The sequence below is a fragment of the Meles meles genome, chromosome 5 (assembly GCF_922984935.1).
Source record: "Meles meles chromosome 5, mMelMel3.1 paternal haplotype, whole genome shotgun sequence".
Lineage (NCBI taxonomy): Eukaryota > Metazoa > Chordata > Mammalia > Carnivora > Mustelidae > Meles > Meles meles.
In genome coordinates this window covers 84,904,676-84,929,463 of record NC_060070.1, presented here as the reverse complement: position 1 = coordinate 84,929,463, position 24,788 = coordinate 84,904,676, and the positions used below count along the sequence as shown (strand labels likewise).

The 24,788-nt window shown below is 41.4% G+C and overlaps 2 protein-coding genes across 2 annotated transcripts in view; both read right to left on the bottom strand.

Moving 5' to 3' along the window:
* The window catches only part of LOC123942701 (amine sulfotransferase-like), a 72,780-nt gene that overhangs the window by 27,072 nt on the left and 20,920 nt on the right, over nucleotides 1–24,788 (bottom strand). The gene's annotated exons all lie outside the window — the stretch shown is intronic.
* On the bottom strand, nucleotides 380–22,132 carry LOC123942700 (amine sulfotransferase-like). The gene is made up of 7 exons (XM_046006791.1): nucleotides 22,001–22,132; nucleotides 19,496–19,648; nucleotides 11,398–11,606; nucleotides 6,280–6,403; nucleotides 5,150–5,244; nucleotides 3,158–3,341; nucleotides 380–1,320 (listed from the first exon to the last, which is right to left on the bottom strand). Exons 2-7 carry the CDS (start codon nucleotides 19,635–19,637, stop codon nucleotides 1,199–1,201), a joined length of 876 nt encoding a protein of 291 aa, XP_045862747.1. The 5' UTR covers nucleotides 19,638–19,648; nucleotides 22,001–22,132; the 3' UTR covers nucleotides 380–1,198.

Here is a 24,788-nt window from a genome sequence, read left to right as displayed (position 1 = left end):
ACTTCTCCGCCATCTTGACTCCACCCCCATTTCTTTTTTAAAAATTTTACTTTTTCAGTGTTCCAAGATTCAGTGTTTATGCACCACACCCAGTGCTACATGGAATATGTTCCCTCCTTAATACCCACCACCAGGCTCACACTTCCCCCATCTTCCTCCCCTCCAAAATCCTCGGTTTGTTCCTCAGAGTCCACAGTCTCTCATGCTTCATCTCTCCCTCCAATTTCCATCAATTCACTTTTCCTTCCCTCCTCCTAATGCCCTCCATGTTATTCCTATACAACTCGTCATAATGTCTATTAACTTATTTAAGAAATTATGGCATGGTTATGGGAAAAGTACATTAGCAGAAAAATAAGTCAGCTCGTGTGCAAGAAACTGATTGGAATGAGGTCATGCCTCTTTGAATTTATTAAAATGCCTATTTAAAATTGTGCTCTTGGATAAATGATCTTGGATCAAATATGTGTGAGAAAAATCAAGTTTTCATACAACATAAGAGGAAGAAAGATAGGATTTATGAATGCATGAAAATACATGTGATGGCAACACTCAAAGTCAGACAAAACCTAAAAGCCATAAAATTAAAGGTTGAGGGGCACCAGGGTGGCTCAGTGGGTTAAAGGTTCTGCCTTCGATTCAGGTCATGATCCCAGGGTCCTGGGATTGAGCCCCGCATCGGGCTCTCTACTTAGCAGGAAGCCTGCTTCCACCCCTCTTTCTCTCTGCCTGCCTCTCTGCCTACTTGTGATCTCTGTCTGTCAAATAATTAAATAAAATCTTTAAAAAAAAATGAAAGGTTGACTCACTACATAAAAATTAAAACCTTACATATGATGAAAGGCCGTAAGTACCTTTTTTATAAATGACAAGACTTCTATTATAAGATGTAAATTGATCACATATTATAATCTCCTTTTTGGCCCAAGACCTTTGAAATCTGGATGTAAAATAAAAACTCTTCCCTAATTATATGCCAAAACCAAGAGGAAACCCCCTCCTGAACAGACACTGGGGAATCCCTGCCAATGGACAACAGGCCACAGATGGCAAATGATGGAGAGTTGGAATATTCATAATTATTCATCACTCAGGATTTCCAATAATGATTCAGTGACAGTCAAAGTTGAAAGTGTACAATTCAATATGTTTCCTTCTGAAAGTGCTTTCTTAAGGGATCTGTGCTTTTCTTCACATTCTAGTCTTCATTCATGTCCCAGATGAACTCCAGGGGAAAATCTTTCATCTCCCTTTGGAAAATCTTGTCAAACCTTTCATTCTGCTCAACAGTCAGGTGATTTTTCCAGTCTCCGATGGTACCTGGGAGGAGAAACAAGGCCATTGCATCAGTGAACATTCCGCGGAAGAGGGGGCTTGTACCTTAGTGGTGTTGGGAGATGCATTGCTGGCACTCTCATTTTTCTCCCCATAAGGCCCCCCACTGACTCCTGCACAGGCCACGCCCCATCACTCTCTCACCTCCTGGCCAGGGGGCAAACTTATCCTGGCAGTTCTGCTGTAATTGAAGATCATTAGCCCCTTTTCTCAGCGGGCAGCCAGCTGGAAAAGAGCTGGCAGTTCTGCTATAATTGAAGATCATTAGCCCCTTTTCTCAGCTGGCAGCCAGCTGGAAAAGAAGAAAACCCTGGCAGCTAGTTTACTATTGTGTTCCAGGCTAGCTTGGCCTCTGGTAGTTTTCTGAAGTCCCTTAAAAGCTCCATAGAATCACATATCGATGAGCTAACATTTACTGATGAGAACACAGATGCTCAGAGAGACTTGGAAAATGTCGTCCGAGGTCCTACACTTTGGATCGGCTCACCTGTAGTTATTCCTTCGTTATCCACTTAGGTTCACAACAGTCTTACTTTAAACTTCTAGACAACGGAGTCCTGATGACACACAGAGGCTGACAGAGCAGAGGCAAGGAAAGAGACACTGATCTTGAAACACACTGCACTGTAAACCAATAACTGAAACAAATGGAAACTCTAAGGAAACCGGAGACACAAACCACAACCGTGCAGGACGCTCATACTAGTGCAAATGACGTCCCGCCCCGTTGCACCTCGCCTAAGAGAAGAGTGTGAGTGAGCGCACAATAACATACGGAGACGTGTGTCACTTCCACAGGCAGTTTGACTCCTAGTTTTCCTCTTAGCCATCGCAGTCTGTCATTTTCTGGTGTGTGAAAGATGAAGGAACACAGAACACTTTCTCTTTTCAAAGAGAAACAAGTTACATGTGCAAGGATGGGGCAATAGAGAAGATCCTTAGCATCAACAACACGGTAGGGTGTGCGGGGCATAAAGGGAAGGCAAGTCCCCACCTCAGGTGGGCTTCCAGGTACCAGTGGTCATATTTTCGAGTTGAACAGGAAAAGACATAGGAAGAGATTAAGTGAAGGAAATCCTAATTTAGAGAAATCAAAGCGAATATTTCTTGCTACTTGACATAGAGGCCTAGAACCCTATGACTGAGCACAAAATTTATGTCTCTAAATCTGTATTATACATTTTCCATGTTTTAAAAAAATAAAATATTTAGAATGATTGTATAAAATATAAAATATTTTAACATGTTCCAATGTATCAGTTATATTAGGAGTTATTCATTTAAAATCCCAGTCAACAGAAGTATCAGATATTTCCTATACCTTTCTGTGGTGTAAAAATCTAGTTTCCTAGAGGACACATAACAGTCCTGCCCAAGAACAAAAGTGGAGTGATTGTGTGTTCTTAAGTCATTCCTGGAGGAGATTGAGGGTAAAGCATAGAGAAGGAAGAGTAGCCAGTGAGGGCCAGCAGACCTGTCTTTACCTCTGCATCAGGAGCTGAGCACACGCTAATGAGGGGAAGCAGTCTAACACTAAATGAACAACCATTTTGTGGCAGACATTGTGCTAGGAATCGGTAGATGGTCAGGGGCCTTGAGGAAGACCTCGTGACTGTAAGTTATTCATTAGATTAATTCAGAGAACAAATAATAGAGTCTCCTTGTAGAACACCAGAAGAAATCATAGGAAATCATCTTTCTAGCCATATGAACAGGCCCATGAGGGCCCATGATATTAGGAAAGTCCCCCAACAAGCTTAGAAGCTACACTCTGGCCCATTGCTACCATAGTGCAACACAGCCGCTCACTGTTCACCCTCACCTTTGCGAAGGAAATGACCTTTTGCATTTGGCCCATATCCAGTGGCTATTATATTGTCATAATTTGCCAGTGGGTCATACTTCATGTTCTCAAATGTGGCCTTTCTCACAATGGCATCCATATCCACTTCACTCAATTCTTTCCCCAGAAACTTGCAGATTTTTGACACAGAACCTCTGAGATCCTGAAATAAATCAGAGTATGATAAATTTTGCACATTATAAGAAAGAAGACCTCAGCAAAAGTCACAGCTAAGTATTGTCATGGGATTGAAAAATGCAGGTGCTTACGCTGGGTAGAAAAATGGAGTTGGGCCTTGAGAAGTGACTTGCTTATTCCTTCTTCGTAAATTCATCCTTCACTGTGTACAGTTCTAGAGTACATTTGGGTTCATTTGGGAATGCTCATGTTCATTTTATCTGCGTTAACTCAGCAGTGTATTGGGGAGCAGACACCTACATCAGACACTGCCCACGTGAAGGAGCAAGGACACAGAGGCACAACAGGGAGTCGGAGCTGGGAATTCAGTACACAGACCTATGAGCAGAGAGTAATTGTGTAACAGTATTCAGAGAAAGTCTCAACCGAGACGACAAATTTGTTCTGAGAATTAAAGCAAAAACAGGCATTTTCTAGATAGTCACACTGATGGGGTGGAGTCCAGATGAAAGAAAGAATATATGCAGTGTTGGGGTTGCATGGAAGGTATGAGATACCAGGTCATGGGACTGTCAGAATTTGAGTTTCCCTGGTGGAGATTCACAGGCACATGGCTGGGGTAAGAAAGTGGGGAGAAGAGGCTAGAGGCAATGGAGGGCCATAGTGTGAGGAAGGTTACAAGGCCAATCGCGGTTGGATTTCTCTCTTTGGTAGGTGTTACAGACTCAAGAAGAGAGTCCAGGCATGGTGTCATGAGCTTGGGGCTGGGTAACAGAAACCAGGGACAAATACTCAGCCGGTGGCAGCCCTTAATCTTGCCTGGCTTGCAGCTCTTTCTCCTCTTCCCTCCTTAGAGATCCCTGGTGGTGTTCAGGCAGCAGTACCCAGTCCCTGTTCTGTAATGATCCTGATTGATCCAAGATATTCATGGTAATCCCATTGCCCTCTAGGAGACATTCACCTAGGGTGGTCACATGACCCAATTTTGGTATTGAAACAGAAAGATGAAGTCAAAGAGAAGTTTAAAAGAGTGATTTTCTTCCTAGTGATGAGATGGTAACAAAGGAAGGCAAGGAAGTCCTTCTTGTCCCATTTCCCTCTCTTTTTGCCATACATGCTGTCATCTGGGGACATGACTTTGGAGCTACAACAACCGTCCTGCTACTAGGAGAGGAGACATCATTGGTACACAAGAAAGACAGAAAATGCCTGGGATATTCACGACATGCTGAGGTTGCCAGACCCAACATCAGGATAGCCTGCCTGTGGGATTCCTGATATCCATCAGGATACCACTGCCTATTACTTATTCAGTCAATAAGTAATAGAATTTCTTCTGTTTTAATGCATTCATTGTTGACAACTGGGAGCTGTCTTCCTTCTAATCATACACAGATGTTTCATTTAATTTTTTGTGCAGTGCTTAACCATACACAGTACAGACAACATTAAAGTTTCCCATGAGATGCATCCCACAATGATGAATATAACATCTAGAAAGTTACTAGAATCAAAATGCAGAAAATTGATTTCATAATCCATCAATGGGTGACCAAAAATCTGGCTCACAAAAGTCAAACACATGTATGGCCTCATAGATTAACAGAAAATGCCTCACATGCAGTCAGTTTTTGAAAAGAAAGCTCCAGTTAATTAATTGTAAATGACAACCTGGTAATCAAAGTCCGGGTTGATAGAAGAAAGATGTCGCCTGTACACCTAATCTGGGGTCTCAAATTTGATATTGTTTTTGGGTGTTCTACCCATGAACCATTAATTCATTCGTTCAGGGTGACTTTCAGCTGCCATGAATTCTGACATCATGTTTCTCACCTTCTTTATCTCCTCATACATCATGAACTGAATGTTGAAGAGGCTTCTGTGCTCATACCAACCTTTGATGTGGTCAAACCAAAGGCTTCCCATCACTGTGGGAAAAACAGGTACATATTAAGGTAAATATGTTGAATAGGTTGAGAAGAAGCTACAGTTATGGGAAATGCAGGAATCTTATTAACATACAAGGAAAAGGAAGTCTGTTTGCAGATATCCGATTTCCTCTAGCACCTGGTTATGGGAGAGCTATCCATTTTCTCATGGGAAACAATTAAATGAACTCAAGGAGCAATCAGTCTCTTAAAAATGCATTTCATATAGACAGAAAATTATCTACCCATGGGAAGAGAAAAACCGAACCTGGAAAACAGAGAATGGAATCCTCTCCTCTTTGCTTCTCTCCCTGTCCCCAAAGATACACAGAGCTATTTCCCTGCTGCATGCAACATGAAGGCTCCCTGATGGTCACTTGAGCTCTGCACAGAGACTAATGTCGGTTAAGTCTCCTGCTCCAGATCATCATCCCTACCTCTGTAGGCATTTCTCTTGCTCAAGCAGGCACACTGGCACCTCAGAAAAGAATGCAGGGGGCACCTGGATACTTCCTAGGATAGAGTATGCAATGCTTGATCATGGGGTTGTGAGTTCAAGCCCCTCCCTGGGCTTAGCGAATACTTAAAAAATTGAAAAAATTAAAAAAGAGAAAGGAATGTGGAACAGAACTTTGTCAAGTAGAGCTCCCCATGCAATATGCTATGCACAGCCCAATCCTGTGATCTAAATTGAGATGCTTCTCTCTGAGCTAGAAGGGAAAACTGTAAGCTCATGAATCCCTTTTGCCATGGTTAGATGTAAATATTTTCTGGTGATATAACTGTAACTGGATGGTCTCCTGAGAGGGAGCAGGAGTAAGCAAAATTTGTAACAATGCCTGGTCATGGTCATCCAAGACACACTACCAACTGCCTTGATACATTGATTACTGACCCCTGTTCAACTTTATTTCCTCATCTTCTCCCTGCCAAATTCACTAAGCTTAAAAATTTACCACTAAGCTTAAAAATTTACCACTAAGCTTAAAAATTTACCATGCCAAACAAGTTGCTTATGCTATAAATTATAGTTACCTCTTCCTCCAAGAAATTGTTTCATGAATTCCTCAAAGGTACCTGTAAAATGTGACGTCACATTCTTTGCAAAGTGAAAATATGAGCACAAAACATCCTTAGGGTTTCTGTATACATAAATAATCTGGAAAGAAAGGAGGGATTCATTATTTCTGAGGCTTTCATTCTCTCATATTTTTATCCTACTACCTTCCAGTCTGATGAAGTCTATGGCCTTCACTTTACTCTTTCCTACTCATGTCATGTATATACTCAGCCTTCTTTGTATTTTGGGTTTCCCCTTCTCAGCCATGCCTCTCCATTTATGATTGGCCTAGTGACTCTCAATTCCTCCTCAAGACACACCTCCCATGATACCTCTTCTCTACTCACCCTGACAGAGAGCAACAAGTCTCTTGTCCCTACAGCAACAAGCTAATACATGCCGCAATGACCCATAGCCATAAAATTGTATATCAATAGGAAAAACGTACTAAGATATTTTCAAATCATTTTAGAAAATTCAGAGTGTGCTTTTTCATCCTTCAACATATGGCTTACATAGTCCTCATTTATATATCTTCATAGTGTAAATAAACTACAGGTACTTTTCATGCAGTATTTACCTCAGTATTTTTTGTATTGGAGGATTATTGGATTCTTTTTAAAAGTTAAAACAACCAGAAGACATACTTTCATAAAACACCTAAGCAACCCAATGACATTAGAATACAAAATATCATCAATCTCTGTCCAACCCACATTTAAGTGGCTTATTCGCTGTGTGTACAAGAATATTCAGGGTCCCTGGATGAAACCCAAGGCTTGTATTTTCACTGTGCAATGGAATGTGTGTTCCTACTTCTGGAAGCATCTAGGAAAGTTTTCATTCACCTACTGCCTCCCTGCATATTGCCTGGAGCCAACCTTAAGCGAGGCGATGGGAAGATGGGTGTGAGCACTGAGTGGCCCCATTGTACTGGAAATAGAGCCCTTCTCGCATGGGGATCACCTGATATCAACAAAGTGATTGATAATATCAAAGAACTGTCAGCAGTGGTTGATATCTCCATATTGAAAGAAAAGATTCTCCTAAACATGAAGGAAGAAGTTCTTTTCATTCCCTTGCAGTAACTCTTCATGTCTCCTACTTTGGCCTTGAAAATGGCTTCTTGTCAATAATCTATATGCTTAGAGAAGTAAAATGTGACCTAGACCTAATGGTACAACTGAGGCACTTATGCCACCTGTCCTGATACTAACTCTCTTAGGTAGATAATGACACATTTTTTAATACAGAGCATGTTTGAAGCAGAATGGTTTGAGGATAAAATCAAAATACCATTAGGATGTACACATACCACCTTTCTTCTTTTTTTTTTTTAAATTTTTTTTATTTGTTTATTTTCAGCATAACAGTGTTCATTGTTTTGGCATCACACCCAGTGCTCCATGCAGTACGTGCCCTCCCTATTACCCACCACCTGGTTCCTCAACATCCCACCCCCCAACCCCTGCCCCTTCAAAACTCTCTGGTTGTTTTTCAGAGTCCATAGTCTCTCATGGTTCATCTCCCCTTCCAGTTTCCCTCAACTCCCTCTCCTCTCCATCTCCCCATGTCCTCCATGTTCTTTGTTATGCTCCACAAATAAGTGAGACCATATGATACTTGACTCTCTCTGCTTGACTTATTTCGTTCAGCATAATCTCTTCCAGTCCCGTCCATGTTGCTAGAAAATTTGGGTATTCATCCTTTCTGATGGAGGCATAATCTCCATTGTGTATATGTACCTCATCTTCCTTATCCATTCATCCGTTGAAGGGCATCTTGGTTCTTTCCACAGTTTGGAGACTGTAGCCATTGCTACAATAAACATTGGGGTACAGATGGCCCTTCTTTTCACTACATCTGTATCTTTGGGGTAAATACCCAGCAGTGCAATTGCAGGGTCATAGGGAAGCTCTATTCTTAATTTCTTCAGGAATCTCCACACTGTTCTCCAAAGTGGCTGCACTAACTTGCATTCCCACCAACAGTGTAAGAGGGTTCCTCTTTCTCCACATCCTCTCCAACACACGTTGTTTCCTGTCTTGCTAATTTTGGCCATTCTAACTGGTGTCAGGTGGTTTCTCAATGTGGTTTTAATTTGAATCTCCCTGATGGCTAGTGATGATGAACATTTTTTCATGTGTCTGATAGCCATTTGTATGTCTTCGTTGGAGAAGTGTCTGTTCATATCTTCTGCCCATTTGTGGATATGATTATCTGTTTTTTGTGTGTTGAGTTTGAGAAGTTCTTTATAGATCCTGGATATCAACCTTTTGTCTGTACTGTCATTTGCAAATATCTTCTCCCATTCCATGGGTTGCCTTTTTGTTTTGTTGACTGTTTCCTTTGCTGTGCAGAAGCTTTTGATCTTGCTGAAGCGCTTCAAAGTATAGGGATGGAGGGAAAATTCCTGAACTTCATAAAATCTATCTATGAAAGACCCACAGCAAATATCATCCTCAATGGGAAAAAGCTTGCAGCCTTCCCGTTGAGATCAGGAACATGACAAGGATGCCCACTCTCACCACTCTTGTTCAACATAGTATTAGAAGTTCTAGCAAAGGCAATCAGACAACAAAGAGAAATAAAAGGTATCCAAATTGGCAAGGAAGGAGTCAAACTCTCTCTCTTCGCAGATGACATGATTCTTTATATGGAAAACCCCAAAGACTCCACCCCCAAACTACTAGAACTCATACAGCAATTCAGTAACGTGGCAGGATACAAAGTCAATGTACAGAAATCAGTGGCTTTCTTATACACTAACAATGAAAATACAGAAAGGGAAATTAGAGAATCAATTCCATTGACTATAGCACCAAGAACCATAAGATACCTGGGAATAAACCTAACCAAAGAGGTAAAGGACCTATACTCGAGGAACTACAGAACACTCATGAAAGAAATTGAAGAAGACACAAAAAGATGGAAGACTGTTCCATGCTCTTGGATTGGAAGAATAAACATTGTTAAAATGTCTATACTGCCTAGAGCAATCTTTACTTTTAATGCCATTCTGATCAAAATTCCACCGGTATTTTTCAAAGAGCTGGAGCAAATAATCCTAAAATGTGTATGGAATCAGAAGAGACCCCGAATTGCTAAGGAAATGTTGAAAAACAAAAACAAAACTGGTGGCATCACGTTACCCGATTTCAAGCTTTACTACAAAGCTGTGATCACCAAGACAGCGTGGTACTGGCATAAAAACAGACACATAGACCAGTGGAACAGAGTGGAGAGCCCAGATATGGAACCTCAAATCTATGGTGAAATAATCTTCGACAAAACCACCTTTCTTCTTAAGGAGGGAAGGAAATGAGTGGAGGTTTCTAATGTGGAGGTCATTGACTGGGAATGGTTTTTTGAGAGCCATTTACTGGGATAATTGGAGCAGAATGCCATTGAGGTTTTTTGAAGACAGAATACAATAGCAAGCAGTTACTTTAGAAAGGGAGGGGGGAGCAAAACATTTAAAATGTAAATTTGAGAATTGAGGCCATAAAAGTAAAATGAAGATACAACTTTTAAGTGTATTGGTTTTTTCCTACCACACTACCAGATTTCTGAACACAGGTACAAATATACAAGTATTGGGTTTCACCAGAATTAGGTGCTGGCAGCTGATCATAATGGAATTGACTAGAGCAAGGGAATTGAGACAAAAAGGATTTGAATGTCAAATATGGAGCCTTTGGTGGAAGAGATGCAAGTGGAAGAGATGGATGAGAGAATGTTTAGAGTAGAGAAGTGGAGGGGGAGGGGATCAGAGATCTGAATGTGGTGACTGGTCACTACAGGGACACCTGAAAGGAGTGGGAGGCAAAAGAGGCAGCTCTCAGAGAACAAGGTACTTCAAGTCAGGATTCAAGTTAGGGCAATTACTGGTGATGCCTTTGTTCATTCACTCAAATCTACTACCCTGTGGCCACTGTTCTGTGTACTGCAAATTCCATCTCTCTCATGGGTTTACACTCTGGCCAGAAATGGACAATAAATAAATAGGTACACAGATAGCAAATGGTGTCATGAATAAAGGCAGGTTTATACCACATTAAAAACTCTGGAGGTTGGTGGAGGAAAAGGTCACTGGAGGTGATGTCAATACTGAGAGGTGTGGCAGGGCTAGAGGTATGGGAGGCCAGTGCAGAACCCGAGGAGGTCAACATGAAGGACGTAACCCTGCACTTGCATGACCCCAAGAATGAGTGACTCCTTCCCGTTGACCCCGCTGGGGCAAGTTGGCTCACCCTTGTCTGGTGCTGACAAAATGCCATTCACTTCAAGTTAGAAATAATCCCATGAGCAACAGAAGTAGAGGGAGAGCAGAAAGAAATGAGTCAAGAGCTGAAATTATCAGTGGATTGAGGAGACTGATCCAGGGAGATGGAAATACATTTCTTCAGCAGAGATGAATGATTTCCTCTGAGCTTCCACTGGAATGCCAAGGAACAAGGTACATTTGAAGAGGAAGTAGGCACATAGGTGAAGTGTGAAAAGGAAAGAGGGAGGGCATGGAGAGGAAACAGAAAGAATTGCTTGCATTTTATACATCCTTGCTAATATAGCTGATTCAAAAATGAAAGGATATATATTATACATGATATTATAACGCACGGTATAAAGTAAATTCAATGGACATATATACTGTTTCATTTCTTAATGGCTTCATTACTTGTATAATTAGAAAACGAAGGGTGCAAGAAACAAATCTGATACTATAAGATAAGAAAAGAGATGGCTATTGAAAATTCAAGTAAATGGGGGCCTGATCGGCTTAGTTGGTTTAGCGTCTGCCTTCAGCCGTGGTCAATATCCCAGGGTCCTGAGATCAAGCCCTGCATGGGAGTAGGGGTGGTGGGAGGGGGTCCTTTACAGCAGGGAGCCTGTTTCTCCCTCAACCTGCCTTGCTTGTTCCCTCTCCCCCCCCAAATAAATAAAGTCTTTAAAACAAAAAAGAAAACTAAAGTGTATAAAATGCTACATTTGCGAACAGCTGGATGAGTGCTCAGTGTTGATGTCATGAAATGAAATGAAATGAAATAATGAAAATAGAAGTTAGCTCTCAGCAGTCAGAGTCCATTTCCTACCTTGGATGTTTTGCTCTTCAGCCCACTGGGAACCAAGTAGTATGGGAGGTGGGTAGAGAAGAGACGAGGGGATGGTCTTTCCCCAAAATCCATTTCTGGATTTTTGTACTCAAAGAAGGGGACTCGATCCATTGTTTCCAGTTTTCCAGTTCCTGTGCGATGTTCCTCAGAATAAATCAGACTTAATAATTGCTGACACCAGATGGTTCCTGTAAAGAAATAATTTTGTTTTCAACGATGATCCAAAATGGAAGCGATGTATCATTACTTTTTAATCAGAGTTTGTTACTATAATAAGTACAATGTAATTTCATCTGAATGGAATTGTTAAGATATCTAAAGTGCAGTGTGGGAGAAAGAAAGCAAACATGGCCTTTCTTTCCTGTTTCAGGAGGTGCTCCATTTGAAACTCCGTGCGCAATCATCCCACAAATTTTTTCTTTGACTCTTCTGTGTTTTCTCCTGCTTCACATACAGGACTTTTAAATGATCTTCTATGCCTGCCTCTCTACTTCCTTCCCCAACCCCACTTCTAGAACGTGATCCAAAAGAAGCCAAGGAAAAGGAACTCCATGTAAGGAGGCAATTCCCAGCTTTCTGCACTTCCCCACATTTCCTTCTGTATCCATGATCTCCACTTTAGAAAACAGTGTTCTTTATAAGGCCCTAAAGGGGGCTCCTGGACACCTACATGGAGCCAGGAAGGGAAAGACAATGCAGAATGTTGGACATTTTCGCTTTAAGTGGGATGTGACAATTCTTACGATGACTATTTCACCTAATTTCACTTGGAGTGTACATTTGTCACAAAGTATGTAGGTGTAATTGCCTGGTTACTTTCCTTACAGTTCATGTGCTGCATATATGAGGCTTTAAGGTTGACAATACACCTCATACAGGTCATGCTTCTGACATATCCAGGCAATGCTTTAAAAAGACTTACCACAACAAAAAGTCACATGTCCCAGAAAGACTCAGATCAGCTTCTGAAATGAGAAAACCCACTGGTCCCTTGTCAATTCCATCCCAGGCTTCCTTCCTGAGACCATGCCATCACCCAGGCTAAGTAGCAGCACCCCGTGAGCAAGATCACGGTTGGACATACATTCCCGGGGGCAGGTGCAGCTGGTGTGCCCCTTATCTGGTCCACCCAGGACCTTATTATAGGTGTCGTAGTCTTCCAGTGTTGCCCAGGGAAGACCAAGGACACAGAGGCCCTTGTGTTACCACAGCTGGAGCTCAAACTGAATGAAAACTCTTTGTTACAAAGCTCTGAAGGGCATTCTGGTATCTTCACCTTTCCCAGATCACAGACACTGCTTCTGCAGAAGGATCACAGTTTCAGGCTGGCTGAGAAGTTATCTAGAATGCCACAGTTCTATAGAGACTCAATGAGAGAATGCAAAATCTCTGCACAGATTCAAAAATTCAAATGTGTTCAGCTTCTTCTCCCACTCCGCCTTTCTTTTTATTTTTTAAGATTTTATTTATTTGAGAGAGCATGAGTGACAGAGAGGGATAACAATAGGGGGAAAGGGTAGATTGAGAAGCAGAATCCCCACTGAGCAGGGACCCGATGCGAAACTCAATCCCAGGATCCTGGGATCATGATCTGAGCCAAAGGCAGAAGTTAACTGAGGCACCCAAGTGCCCATGCCACTTTCATTCACAGTATCCTTCTGTCTCTCTTTCTTTCTTCCTTTCTTTCTCTGTCTTTCTTCTCCTTCCTTCCTTCCTTCCTTCCTTCCTTCCTTCCTTCCTTCCTTCTTCCCTCTCTCCCTCCCTTCCTTCCTTTCTTTCTTTCTCACCTATTTGATGGTCAGATGTTAGCATGGGATACTACACTTTTCCCTTCAGTTCTTCGTATAGTAACATCACTGATTCTCTGTAGGCCCTCTCTGATCTGTTTATTCCTTTATCTCATCTCCTGCTTCCATTCTACCCCTATCCCCACCACAGACAAGCAGGCTTTGGGGCTTAAAATGCATTCTTTGCTGAAAGTGTTCTTATGAAGTATGTATTGTATGTGTTTGTATTTTCAATCCATGGGCATCATATCGTTCTGTTTGCCACTGTGGTTTCACATTTATTTATATGCTACGTCTGATCCATTGTGTGTAACAGATGCTGTTTCAGGGTGTGCATTCCCACACTGACCTGTCCGCTCACCCCCAACTGACACCCCACCCCAAACAATCTGCAGTGAACACTCTCACTCCTGTTCCCTATGCACCTGCATGAGATTTTCTTGGAGGCAAATAAGCAAGACAGGAATTACCTGCCACGTCTGGATTGTGGTTGTCCAGGGAGTGCCAGATGGCTCTCTGGAGAAGCTGCTTCAATCTACTCTCACAGGGGAATATGTTAATGCATGCACATTTCTATGCACTCCCTCTCAGCATTCAGCGTTATCCACCCCTACAGTATTGGTCAGTCCAGTAGATGTAAATGAACATATCATTGTTTGGGGAAGTTGTTAGTATTGGTGGAGGGTGATTTTTTCCTGCATTTTCCCACTCGTTTCTTTGGCTCTTTTTATACTCATATTGCTATGCCCTACTTCTTGATTTGTAGTCCTACTACATTGTAGATAATAATTTTAAATTGTCAACATTGCAAATATTTCCTCTCTTTCTGTCCCCTATTATATGAACATCACCAAGATAATAAGTTTCTGCACAGTGAAGGAAACAATCAATAAAACTAAACGGCAATCTTCAGGGGCACCTGGGTGGCTCAGTGGGTTAAGCCTCTGCCTTCAGCTCAGGTCATGATCCCAGGGTCCTGGGATCAAGCCCCGCATTGGGCTCTCTGCTCAATGGGGAGCCTGCTTCCCCCTCTTTCTCTGCCTACTTGTGATCTCTGTCTGTCAAATGAATGAATAAAAACTTTAAAAAAATAAAAAATAAATAAAAGGCCATCTCCAGAATGGGAGAAGAGACATGCAAATGACATATCTCATAAAGGGTTAGTATCTGAAGTCTCTAAAGAATTTTTCTAACTCAACACCCAAAAAAGAAATAATCCAGTTAAGAAATGGGCAAAAGAAATGAATAGACTTTTTTTCCAAAGAAGACATACAGATGCCTAACAGACACATGAAAGACAGGGAAATACCTACCAAAAGTTCAATGAGAGAATACCACACACCAGTCAGATAGCTGAAATTTCAGCCCAGGTAACAACATATGCTGGTGAGGATGAGAAAGGAGAACCTTCTTGCACTGTTGGTGGGAATGTAAACTGGTGCAGCCACTTGGAAAACAGTATGGAGTTTCCTCAAAAAATTAAAAATAGAACTACACTATAACCCTGCAATTGCACTACCAGGTATTTACCCAAAGGTACAAAAATCTTGAAATAAAGGGATAAATGCACCCCCCCCCATATTTCTAGCAGCATTATCAACAAGAGCCAAATGATGGGTGGAGCCCAAACATCCATTGACTGATAATCAGATAAAAAAGATGAACTATGGAATATTACTCAACCATCAAAAAGGATGAAATCTTGCCATTGCTATGATGTGGATGGAACTAGAGTATATTATGCTAAACAAACACGTCAGTCCGAGAAAGACAATATGATTGCACTCATATTGTGGAATTTTAGACACAAAACAGATTAACATGCTTGGGAGAAGAGAGAGAGGGAAAGCATACAACAGCCTCTTACTACAGAAAAGAACCACAGGGAACAGAGTTGAATGACAAGAATGATGAGATGGAAGAGTTCCATAATAAACTGGGACACCAACAGGGAAATAACCCATTTACAGAAGGATGTCCAGCCGTTGAGACCAAGTTTGAACAGAAATGCAGTGACCACCACAATCTGCTAAGCTTTTCCAGACACAGGACATCGTGTGGGCACTGTCTAAGGACACTATGGATGGCATTAGTCAGGGAGAGTGGAGCTCCCAGAGGGAGGATTTAATGAGTAGTTCCCAGTGAACCTCTAGTAACTCTGTGTAAGAAACCCTCATTGGCGTTGACTACGGTGACCTGTGTGAAGATCCAAAGGATGCCCAGGGTGAGCAGATCAAACAGGAGATGAATACACTGCAGCAGAAGCTGAATGTGCAGCGAGTGTACTCCAGCATATAGCTGGCCCTAACATGAAAGCTGTGTAAAATCTAGGAAGTGTCTGAGATAAGTTTCAGGAGACCTCAGATGAGTTGGGGGGAGCCCAAATGCAAGCCAGGAAAGCCAAGCAGGCATTTGAACAGATCAAGAAGGAGCACCTTGATGCATCAATGTTTGCTTTGAATGTGTGGCCACCAAAATCAATGAGATCTACAAGCCTTATCTGACAACAGAGTACTCATGCATTTCTGAGCCCTGAGAACCCTGAGGAGTTCTACAGGGATGGCACCAACTACAACTATATGGCTCCTGGAAAACTCTTATGGTCTATGGACAACTTGTCAGTGCTTGAGAGAACAGTGGCAGCTCTAGCCTTGTTCCTGGCCATCCACAATAACAAGCCAGCCCCCTTCATTATCCTGGATGAGATCGATGCTGCCTGGGATGACACCAACATTGGCAAGATGGTCAGTTATATCAAGGAGAAATCAACTGGCCACATCCAGGCCATTGTCTTCTCTTACAAGCAGGAGTTCGACACCAAGGCTAAGAGCCTCTTTGCAGTCTACCTTGAGCAAAGAAACTGTGAGCAGCAAAATCCTGACCTTCCACCTCACCAAGTACCCAGATGCCTCCCCTTAACCCAATAACAGTAGCAATAATTCTGCCCTGCCTCTGTCCCTATGCTACACCTCTCCCAACCTCTGGATATCTAGCCCCAACCTTCCCCTACCTCTTGTCCCTAACTGGTATAATCATGATTCACACACCGCTGACAAGTACCAAGTGGAAGAGAGGTGATACTAGGTCTGGAGCAAAAATTCCTCAGCTACAAGGAGGACCCAGGCCTTTGGAAGGAGGTGCTGAGCTGAACTGAGCTGAACAGGTCCATCTGTCCATCAGAGCCCATCCGCTCTCCCCTCATGATCCCCCATAATCATGGGTCCCTTGGACCCCTTGCATCTTACTTGTATATGGGTATGTATATGTGTATATATGTGTCTACGTGTGTATATATGAATGTGTTTGCCAAATAATAAAGATATTGGAGACCAGTCCTTAGAAAAGCCTAGGTTGAATCTGATCTCAAGAGATCTCTGTATGACAGCACACCAGGGCTGGGCAGAGGTATTTAGGAACTCATTGGAATCAGTCAGGTGAAACTGCCCTCATTCACTCATTCGTGTTTTCATTCATTTGTTATCCATCAGGCATATCCTGAGCATTTATTTGACTTTTCTAGAAATACAGAGCTGAATCAAATATGATCTCTATCCTCCTACTGAGGAGATGCATTGGGTTCCTGATTTCTCAGGTTAGAGGAATCATATTCATACATGCTTTGAATGACAGAAGAGGATGATGACTTCCAGGCTTCCTGAGCTGAAGCTTGACGAATTGATAGGATTTGGTTGGGCACTAGGAGCAGATCCTGGGCTCTAAGGAAAGACAGCCGTGGATTCTATTCTCTTTTTAAAATCACTTACTAGTTTGATGTTGGGCAAGTCTTTTGACCTTTCTCTGCCTCCATTTCCTCATCTGTAAAAATGGAGATAACAATATGACCTACCCCATAGGATTTAATGATGTCAAGCTCCTTCCTGGGGTCCTTAACCATGCTTGGAGGCCATTATCTACTGACCCATCAGTAGAGCCCTGAGGCTCTGATCCCAGTTGTTGGGGACAGAAGGAACCTCCAAATCTGGGACATGCTAAATGCCTTGGATATTGAGAAAGTTCCAGGGCCCACCTGGGATTTACCTGGAAAGTGAAGGGCCTAAGGAAGCCTCTAGCTTCAGTCATGTATGGTATCCAGGTGCCTGGGCTCCAACCTGGTTGTGAGGAAGTAGAGGAGAGGTAGCCTGGGCCACATCCTGGCTGAATGTGTGTGACGCTCCCTCTGGGCACTAGGTGTGTCAGCTGCAGGGACTGTGCAGAGGAAGCACAGCCTGCTGCCATGAGGTCAGCATTTGCTTGTTCATGTACACTGTCAGACCGTCACCTTGTCCTGATTGTCTACTGCATTCTTGTTTTGTAAATGTTCAACGAGATCTAATTACTCAAGTGTCCCATGAATCCATTCTCTAAGACATAGATTTATAAAACATCTAGCCCCTTTCAACTACCATTGGCCTTCCCTCTCAAACTGCTGTTACATATGCTAGACTCTTTTAAGACTTTGATATATATGAGTTCATTGAAACTATTATGGTGTATTTAATACAAATGGTATATTGAATCATTCTGCAATTTGCTTTCTTCACTTAACATTGTTTCTGAGATCTATGCATGTTGTTTTTGCTAAATGGAGCTTCAACTCATCCTTTGCAACTGCCTAATAGAGTGTCATCATTTGGCTCTATCAGACCTTCACCATTTCCTTTGTGATAACTAGTTAAGACAGTTTTCCGCTTTTGCTATTACGAAACATGACACAGGAACATTGTGTGTGTATGTGTCTGTGTGTGTGTGTGCATGTGTGTATGTGTGTTTACCAATGGTTGCTTCCTTGAAGTTCAATGCAGAGTCATAGGGTATTTATAATTTTGTTTTTTTTTTTATTTTTTTAAAGATTATTTATTTATTTATTTATTTATTTGACAGAGATCACAAGTAGGCAGAGAAGCAGGCAGAGAGAAGGGGGGGAAGCTGGCTCCGGCTGAGCAGAGAGCCAGATGTGGGGCTTGATCCCAGGACCCTGGGATCATGACCCGAGCCGAAGGCAGAGATCTAAACCCACTGAGCCACCCAGGAGCCCCTCTATTTTCGTTTTAAATAGATACTTCTAAATTGCCCTCCTGTATTATTACTCAGTATTTTTCTTAAGGTTATCTTAAGTGTAACATTGTTATCTCCTTTAGTTTCATCCTAAGTAGTGACATCTATAAAACTACGGATTTGATGTGCTAATTATATATTTATGTAATAAATATTAAAAGGCATAACTCAAAAAAGTTTTTATACAGCAAAGAAAACTATCCACAAAAAGAAGAAGAGAGGGGGCACCTGGGTGGCTCAGTGGGTTAAGCCGCTGCCTTCAGCTCACGTCATGATCTCAGGGTCCTGGGATCGAGTCCCGCATCGGGCTCTCTGCTCAGCAGCGAGCCTGCTTCCCTCTCTCTCTCTCTCTCTGCCTGCCTCTCTGTCTCCTGTGATCTCTCTCTGTCAAGTAAATAAATAAAATCTTTAAAAAAAAGAAGAAGAAGAGAGAAAAATATTTGCAAATCATTTAAGGTAAGGGGTTTACATCAAAATGTATCAAGAACTCATAGGACACAACAGTGAATATAACCAAAAAAAAAAAAAACCACTAGCAAAGGCTGTGAATAGACGTGCATGTATATATACATGCACAAAGATGAACATATGCATTATACATATGTCTATATGTTTCAGTCTGATCTGAGTGCTATAGCAAAAGTAGACCCAAATAGTTGGGGATTATTACACATTATGGAATTAGTATAAGTTAATTTTCCTCCTTCTCATGCACTTGGTTATTAGATACAATTTCAACTCTTTGTCCAAAGTAGCTGCCTAAATGGTAAATATTTCCTCATCCTTTCCAAACCCATTTTATCACCTTAGGGTTCGATAGGGTGTCTTCAACATAGTTACTTCAGTATTTTCTCCATTTCCTTGTCCACATCAAAAATAACTTCTAGGGACACCTGGGTGGCTCAGTTGGTTTAGCATCTGCCTTCAGGTCAGGTCATGATCCCAGGGTCCTGCTTCTCCCTCTGCCTGCCGCTCCCCCTACTTGTGTGCTCTCTTGCTGTCTCTGTCTCTCTGACAAATAAATAAATAAATATCTCAAAAACCAACCCAAAAAACAAAAACCTTCTAGATACATTGTAATCGACCTGTTTCATAAGATATTAAATTCAGTTGACACTATAATATCCAATAGATTATGTGATATGTCCATATAGAATACTACTAAAAATCAGAGTTCCCACATTAGAAAAGTATCATGTTATTTCTTAGATTAAGTATTAGAATAGAGAACTCACCAGATTTGGGGTATGTGACTATGAAGACATCATTTTCTCTGATTTCAAAATTATCTAAATTTTCTACAAAGCTAATATCAAGTGGTGAACGATTAAAATAATATCCCTTAAATTTGAATAAGAATTTCTCCATGTCTCCCATACTTCAGTCACCTGCAAAAGAGAGACAAAATGATTAGAAAGAAATTAATAAAATTTTGTATTTTCTTCCCTTCTGTCTCTCAGTTGTTGACCATATGCTGAGAAAAGAAATTGATATCTTGTTTTCTACACAGTCACTGAAAACTGGCTGGCTCTGACAGTTACTGTCCTCGATTCTGAGTGTGAGTTTGGTCCAATGCCAAGAGCCAGCTGTTCAAGGGCTGGAGGTTAGTTTTATGGGTATGTGCTCCATTTTTATAGCTACAGAGAAAATGGTTTAAAAATAATTTTTGGGGACGCCTGGGTGGCTCAGTTGGTTAAGCAGCTGCCTTCGGCTCAGGTCATGATCCCAGTGTCCTGGGATCGAGTCCCACATCGGGCTCCTTGCTCAGCGGGGAGCCTGCTTCTCCCTCTGACTCTGCCTGCCACTCTGTCTGCCTGTGATCCCTCTCTCCCTCTCTCTCTCTCTCTGACAAATAAAAAAAAAAAAAATTAAAAAAAATAAAAATAATTTTTGTAGTTGCAAAAAAGATACTTTAATCAGAAAGCACACATATAAATGTATACACACTCACATACAAATGAACATAAAAGTTGAACTTGAACAAGCCTCAGACACCCGTGTCTCCCAGCAATATTTCATGACCTGGGCTTTACTTCCCCCATAACTGAAGTACAATATGTTAGCTTCCAGCAGGTTTCTGGAAGCTTTTATGTATTCATGTTCTCTTTGATAACTTTAAATTTTGTTTTCTTTCTTAACGTGCCACTTGCTTAGAATAATTGGGGTAGTGCAAGCATTAGTTAACAGACATGACTATCTGGAAGACAAACTGTCTTCCAGTTTGCATTTGAGCAATTCAGCTGTCCATTATGACAAAATGAACAAACACACAAAGTAAAAGTCTGAGAGGAAACACTCAAATAATGGTTGACACACAGAAAATGCAAAACCAGCCTCATGCATCATCTTTTATGTGTACTATTTGCCACTCATTATTACCCCTCAATAACCATATGGAAGATAATCTTTAAGGCTATGAATCCTGAGGTTCCAGTGGACTTGGGGGTTCTTCAGATGACTTTTTTTCTGATTCCCAAAGTAGTTGGACATAGGAACAGCAGAGAAAATCAGAGCTTCAGCATCCCACAATTTGAAAGCAATTCCAGGATGACCCAGGAAGGGTCATTATAAGACAAAAGGAAATGAGAAATCTTTAAAATATATTGTAACAGTCACACTGTTAATAAAAGACTGTGGACTGAAAACTCTCTTTACAAAGGAGATTTGGGAAAGCTGCAAAGTAGTTGGAACCATGATGAACTGGTAGCCAGGGAAGAAAGGGGAACCAGACAGGGAAGGGTAGAAGAAGAGAGAGGAGATAAGTTATTCTGCCACTAGAGTTACTTAAGGCTCCTCATCTTTGACATCCTCAGTGTTCAAAGAAACAACCTAATTTATGACTCCATACCCATTGGGCTCTAATGTTAACTTCCATTATCAAGGAGCACTGGCTCCCTAACAGTAGCCAGTTCCATGACTTGGGATCAAAACAATACCAATGAGCCTTAACATCTTGACTTTTTCTTGGAGGAAACATAATTCTACCACCTTATATTCTACTTATACTAGATCCTAGCATAATTACTACACTCATGGTGAATTAAATATTTCTTTTAGTGTATGTTCTTAAATGTCTAAATGAATATTTGGAACCAGAAAATGGCTCAGTTCATTGGAAATCAAAGCACAAGAAGGACAGTGTAGTCTTGCTTCCTGCAGAGGAGCTGATACCTTACTCATTTGTAGCCTAGTGTTTACAAAAACACCAAACACCAAAAACTGCATAACTAGTAAGTACAGACAAGAGAAAGGAAGCAGAGAGTATGTTATCCCAAAAAGTATCAATTTAGCATGTGGATGATATTTTAGTTGAAAGCAATTAAGACCCAGCAGACTCACAACAGCTTCCTACCTCTGCTTAAAAGGATTTAGATAGGGAGCTACATCAGGCACAGAGCTCCTATCCCATGTAACATTATCTATTAGAAAGACTCTTTTGGTGGCATGGTACATATTTCTACCACATATGGGCTGTCCTCATCTACCTGTGAATTGTCTTGCTCCTCTTTCATTTCAGAAGCATTTCACCCTCTTCTCCTTACCTTAGGATGATTTACAAGACTAAAATATCAAACTGCCTTTGACTCATCATGACTTTGTGGGTATCCGACACACATGTAGTTATATTTCTCTTCCGTGAATTTATCTGACTTATTTCAATTGATTATTAGACCATCCAGAGAACGTAGAAGGGAGACGGGAAAAGAGTTTCATCCCCAAGCTGGAATGAAGCTACTCACCTTAGAGTTCTTTGAAATGAAGTGTGAACTTCTGATATGAAGGCAAGTGAGGAGAGCAATTGTGTGCTGCTGAAGGAGAAAGACACAGGTAAAAACTACGTTTTGCACTGAGATTTAATACTTCACCAGTTAGAGTTCCCAGAATCAATAAATCACTAAAAAGGAGGGGTTAGGCTGATTTTATCTATTAGATCGTCCAAAGGTCTAGTGAATAGCCCTAAGGCATTAGCCATAAATATTTGAAGATAAATGCTTCAAACAACTCAGCGATCCTGGATAAGGTTCAAAGTCTGCTTTTGAATTATAACAGAAAATATGCATGTATTTGCTTGCTGTCAAACTCATGATACTGTAATGGCTAGAGATCAGTAGTACAATGGATAAGGTTGCTGCTTTTTCAATAGCAGGAGTATTGATGTCTTTGATTCTTTGTGTTGTGTCTTATGGAACAGAATGGAGAAAAGTGTAGTGTGAAGAATTGAGAAGTTGAGAGGAGAAATCCATGTCTGCAAGAAGAAAATACATGTTTTTGAGGGATTAGGCACTTTCCCAAATTCCACAATATGTTGGACACAAATGTAGTAGCATTTAACTATCAGTCACCACTTGCCTGTATTAAACCCCTCAAAAGTCTTACTGTTGGCGAGGTCGTCATACCACTATATCACAGAGGAGGAGATAGATCCTGGGGTTGGCTCCTCAGGGACTGTTTTGTGTCCTCTCTCTCAGGGGTTCCAGACTCTCTCTAGTTTGTCCTCCAAATAGAATGGTCATAAACGCTAGACATTCAAAGGTTTATTCAAATTCCCTTTCTATGTACGTGAGTTATTGACCCTAGATGCTTCTTCTCTTCTATAATAAACATCTCTTCACATCCACACAGATAAACCACCACTCGCTGGCATTTGTTGCTGTCATGGCATGCACACTATCAGATTTGGAACATGACTCAAGCCCTTCCTAACCCATGTCTTCTCGCCCCTCTTCTGTAAACACTCCACCAGGAAAAGGTAGCTTGTATCTCTCACTTAGAATGACTCTCAGGAACTTTCGAGTTCATCTTTGGATTCATCTTTCTTATTGTCACCTTTCATTAAATAAAAATTTGATCTACATAAGGCTTTAATCCCTTTTGTTGGAGAAGTTTTACTGCCCAGAAAATAAGTGTTTATTGTGAGGAAATTTGACCTGGCAGTTATTCAGAAAACTTTCTCCTCACAGTGTTCTCTAGATTAAAATGTAACATATTCCGGGCGTTTGGGTGGCTCAGTGGGTTAAGCCTCTGCCCTCGGCTCAGGTCATGGTCCAAGGGTCCTGGGATTGAGTCCCACATCGGGCTCTCTGCTCCGCAGGGAGCCTGCTTCCTCCTCTCTCTCTCTCTGCCTGCCTCTCTGCCTGCTTGTGATCTCTGTCTGTCAAATAAACGAATAAAGTCTTTAAAAAAAAATTGTAACACATTCCATGAAGCAAACGTCGTCATTCCTAGAAAGCAATCACTGAGAGTCCCCAAAATAAGTAACTTGAGGGAAGTAAACTGAAACTTCATGTTATGCAACTTTTCATTATTTGCCAAATTATGAGGGTGAGAAATGGGAAAAGGGGTGCTTAAGGGATTTAGCACAACCTCTGACCCAGTATTGGCTGACTGCTAAGCTATACTTGCCTTGCCTTAAATATAACCCAAGAATTAAGAAAAGAAATCTAAGCAGTAACATCAGAGTGTGCATAATGCTGGAGATAGACTGCATAGAATTAGTTCTCATAAGTCACTATACAATAAAATTAAAAATAGAATAAAGCAGAAAAGCAGAACAACCACTTCCAGGATCAGTTCAGAATCCTAAAGTGCCCAGTTTTCACCGACCTGTACCCCTGGGGATAAAAATACATTATATGTTTATAAAAAAATTAAAAAATTAAAAAATAAAATAAAATATATAACTTTAAAGCAAAAAAAAAAAACAAAACCCCAAAAAACACAAACCTGTGTGTTGGGCTTAATGTAAAACATGAAATCATGCCCAATAACTGGCTTGCTAAAAGGTCACACGGAGGTCACTGAGGACAGGGAAGGTTGCTGGGAAGGGCATAGGCCTCTGGAATGCAGAGACCACTGTGACCACTGTGCCCTGGGAATGCTGAGAGCAGTTGCCTTTCCCAAAGGTTTCTTAGCCAAAGCTTTCTTGGGCCAAACAACCACCCTGTGATCTGAGAGATGAATGCATTGTCCCTTAGGCTATGTGGAGCAGACTCATAAAACATGCAGATTAGCATATCGTATCTTTCCCATAAACAGACCCTCCTACTTCCAGTAAGACCCCTTGTCACACATCACGGGTTTGAGAATCACTGTTAAAGATTGATGATTATCCTGAAAGACCAATGAAAGCAGGAGTGAAGAAGAGCAAAGGGGCTTCTTCTCTGAGTGCTGCCCTCCTTGCCTTCTCCTCTCTTTCCCACCAAAGTCTGGAGAAATCTTCCATCCATTGGTGCAGGAATTGCTGGCCCTTCCTGGCAACTGTGTCTAAACAGACCCCAACCCCGGGCTTAGCGAAAAAAACAGCTATAAAAAATGTGCCCTATTTGTTGAATCACTCCATCTCAAAAATATGTTTGGCCAGACAGAAGAAAGAATTAGGAAACAGGAAGAGGACAGAGAAGAATTACAATGAAAAGACTGGAAAGACAAAGAATGAAGAAAACTGAACAAAGCCTCAGAAACCTGGAGGAAATGTCAAGCGTGCCAACGTACGTGCAAGGAGAGGAAAGGGCAGAGAAGAATCTTTGA

Bases quoted from the DNA above. Each gene is read 5' to 3' on its own strand.
- LOC123942700 (XM_046006791.1), bottom strand. From the start codon at position 19,637: ATGGGAGACATGGAGAAATTCTTATTCAAATTTAAGGGATATTATTTT. The intron at 11,607-19,495 runs GTGAGTTCTCTA...ATTTCTTTACAG, and splicing joins AGTCACATACCCCAAATCTG to GAACCATCTGGTGTCAGCAA. The intron at 1,321-3,157 runs GTGAGGGTGAAC...TTCTCCTCCCAG, and splicing joins AGGTCATTTCCTTCGCAAAG to GTACCATCGGAGACTGGAAA.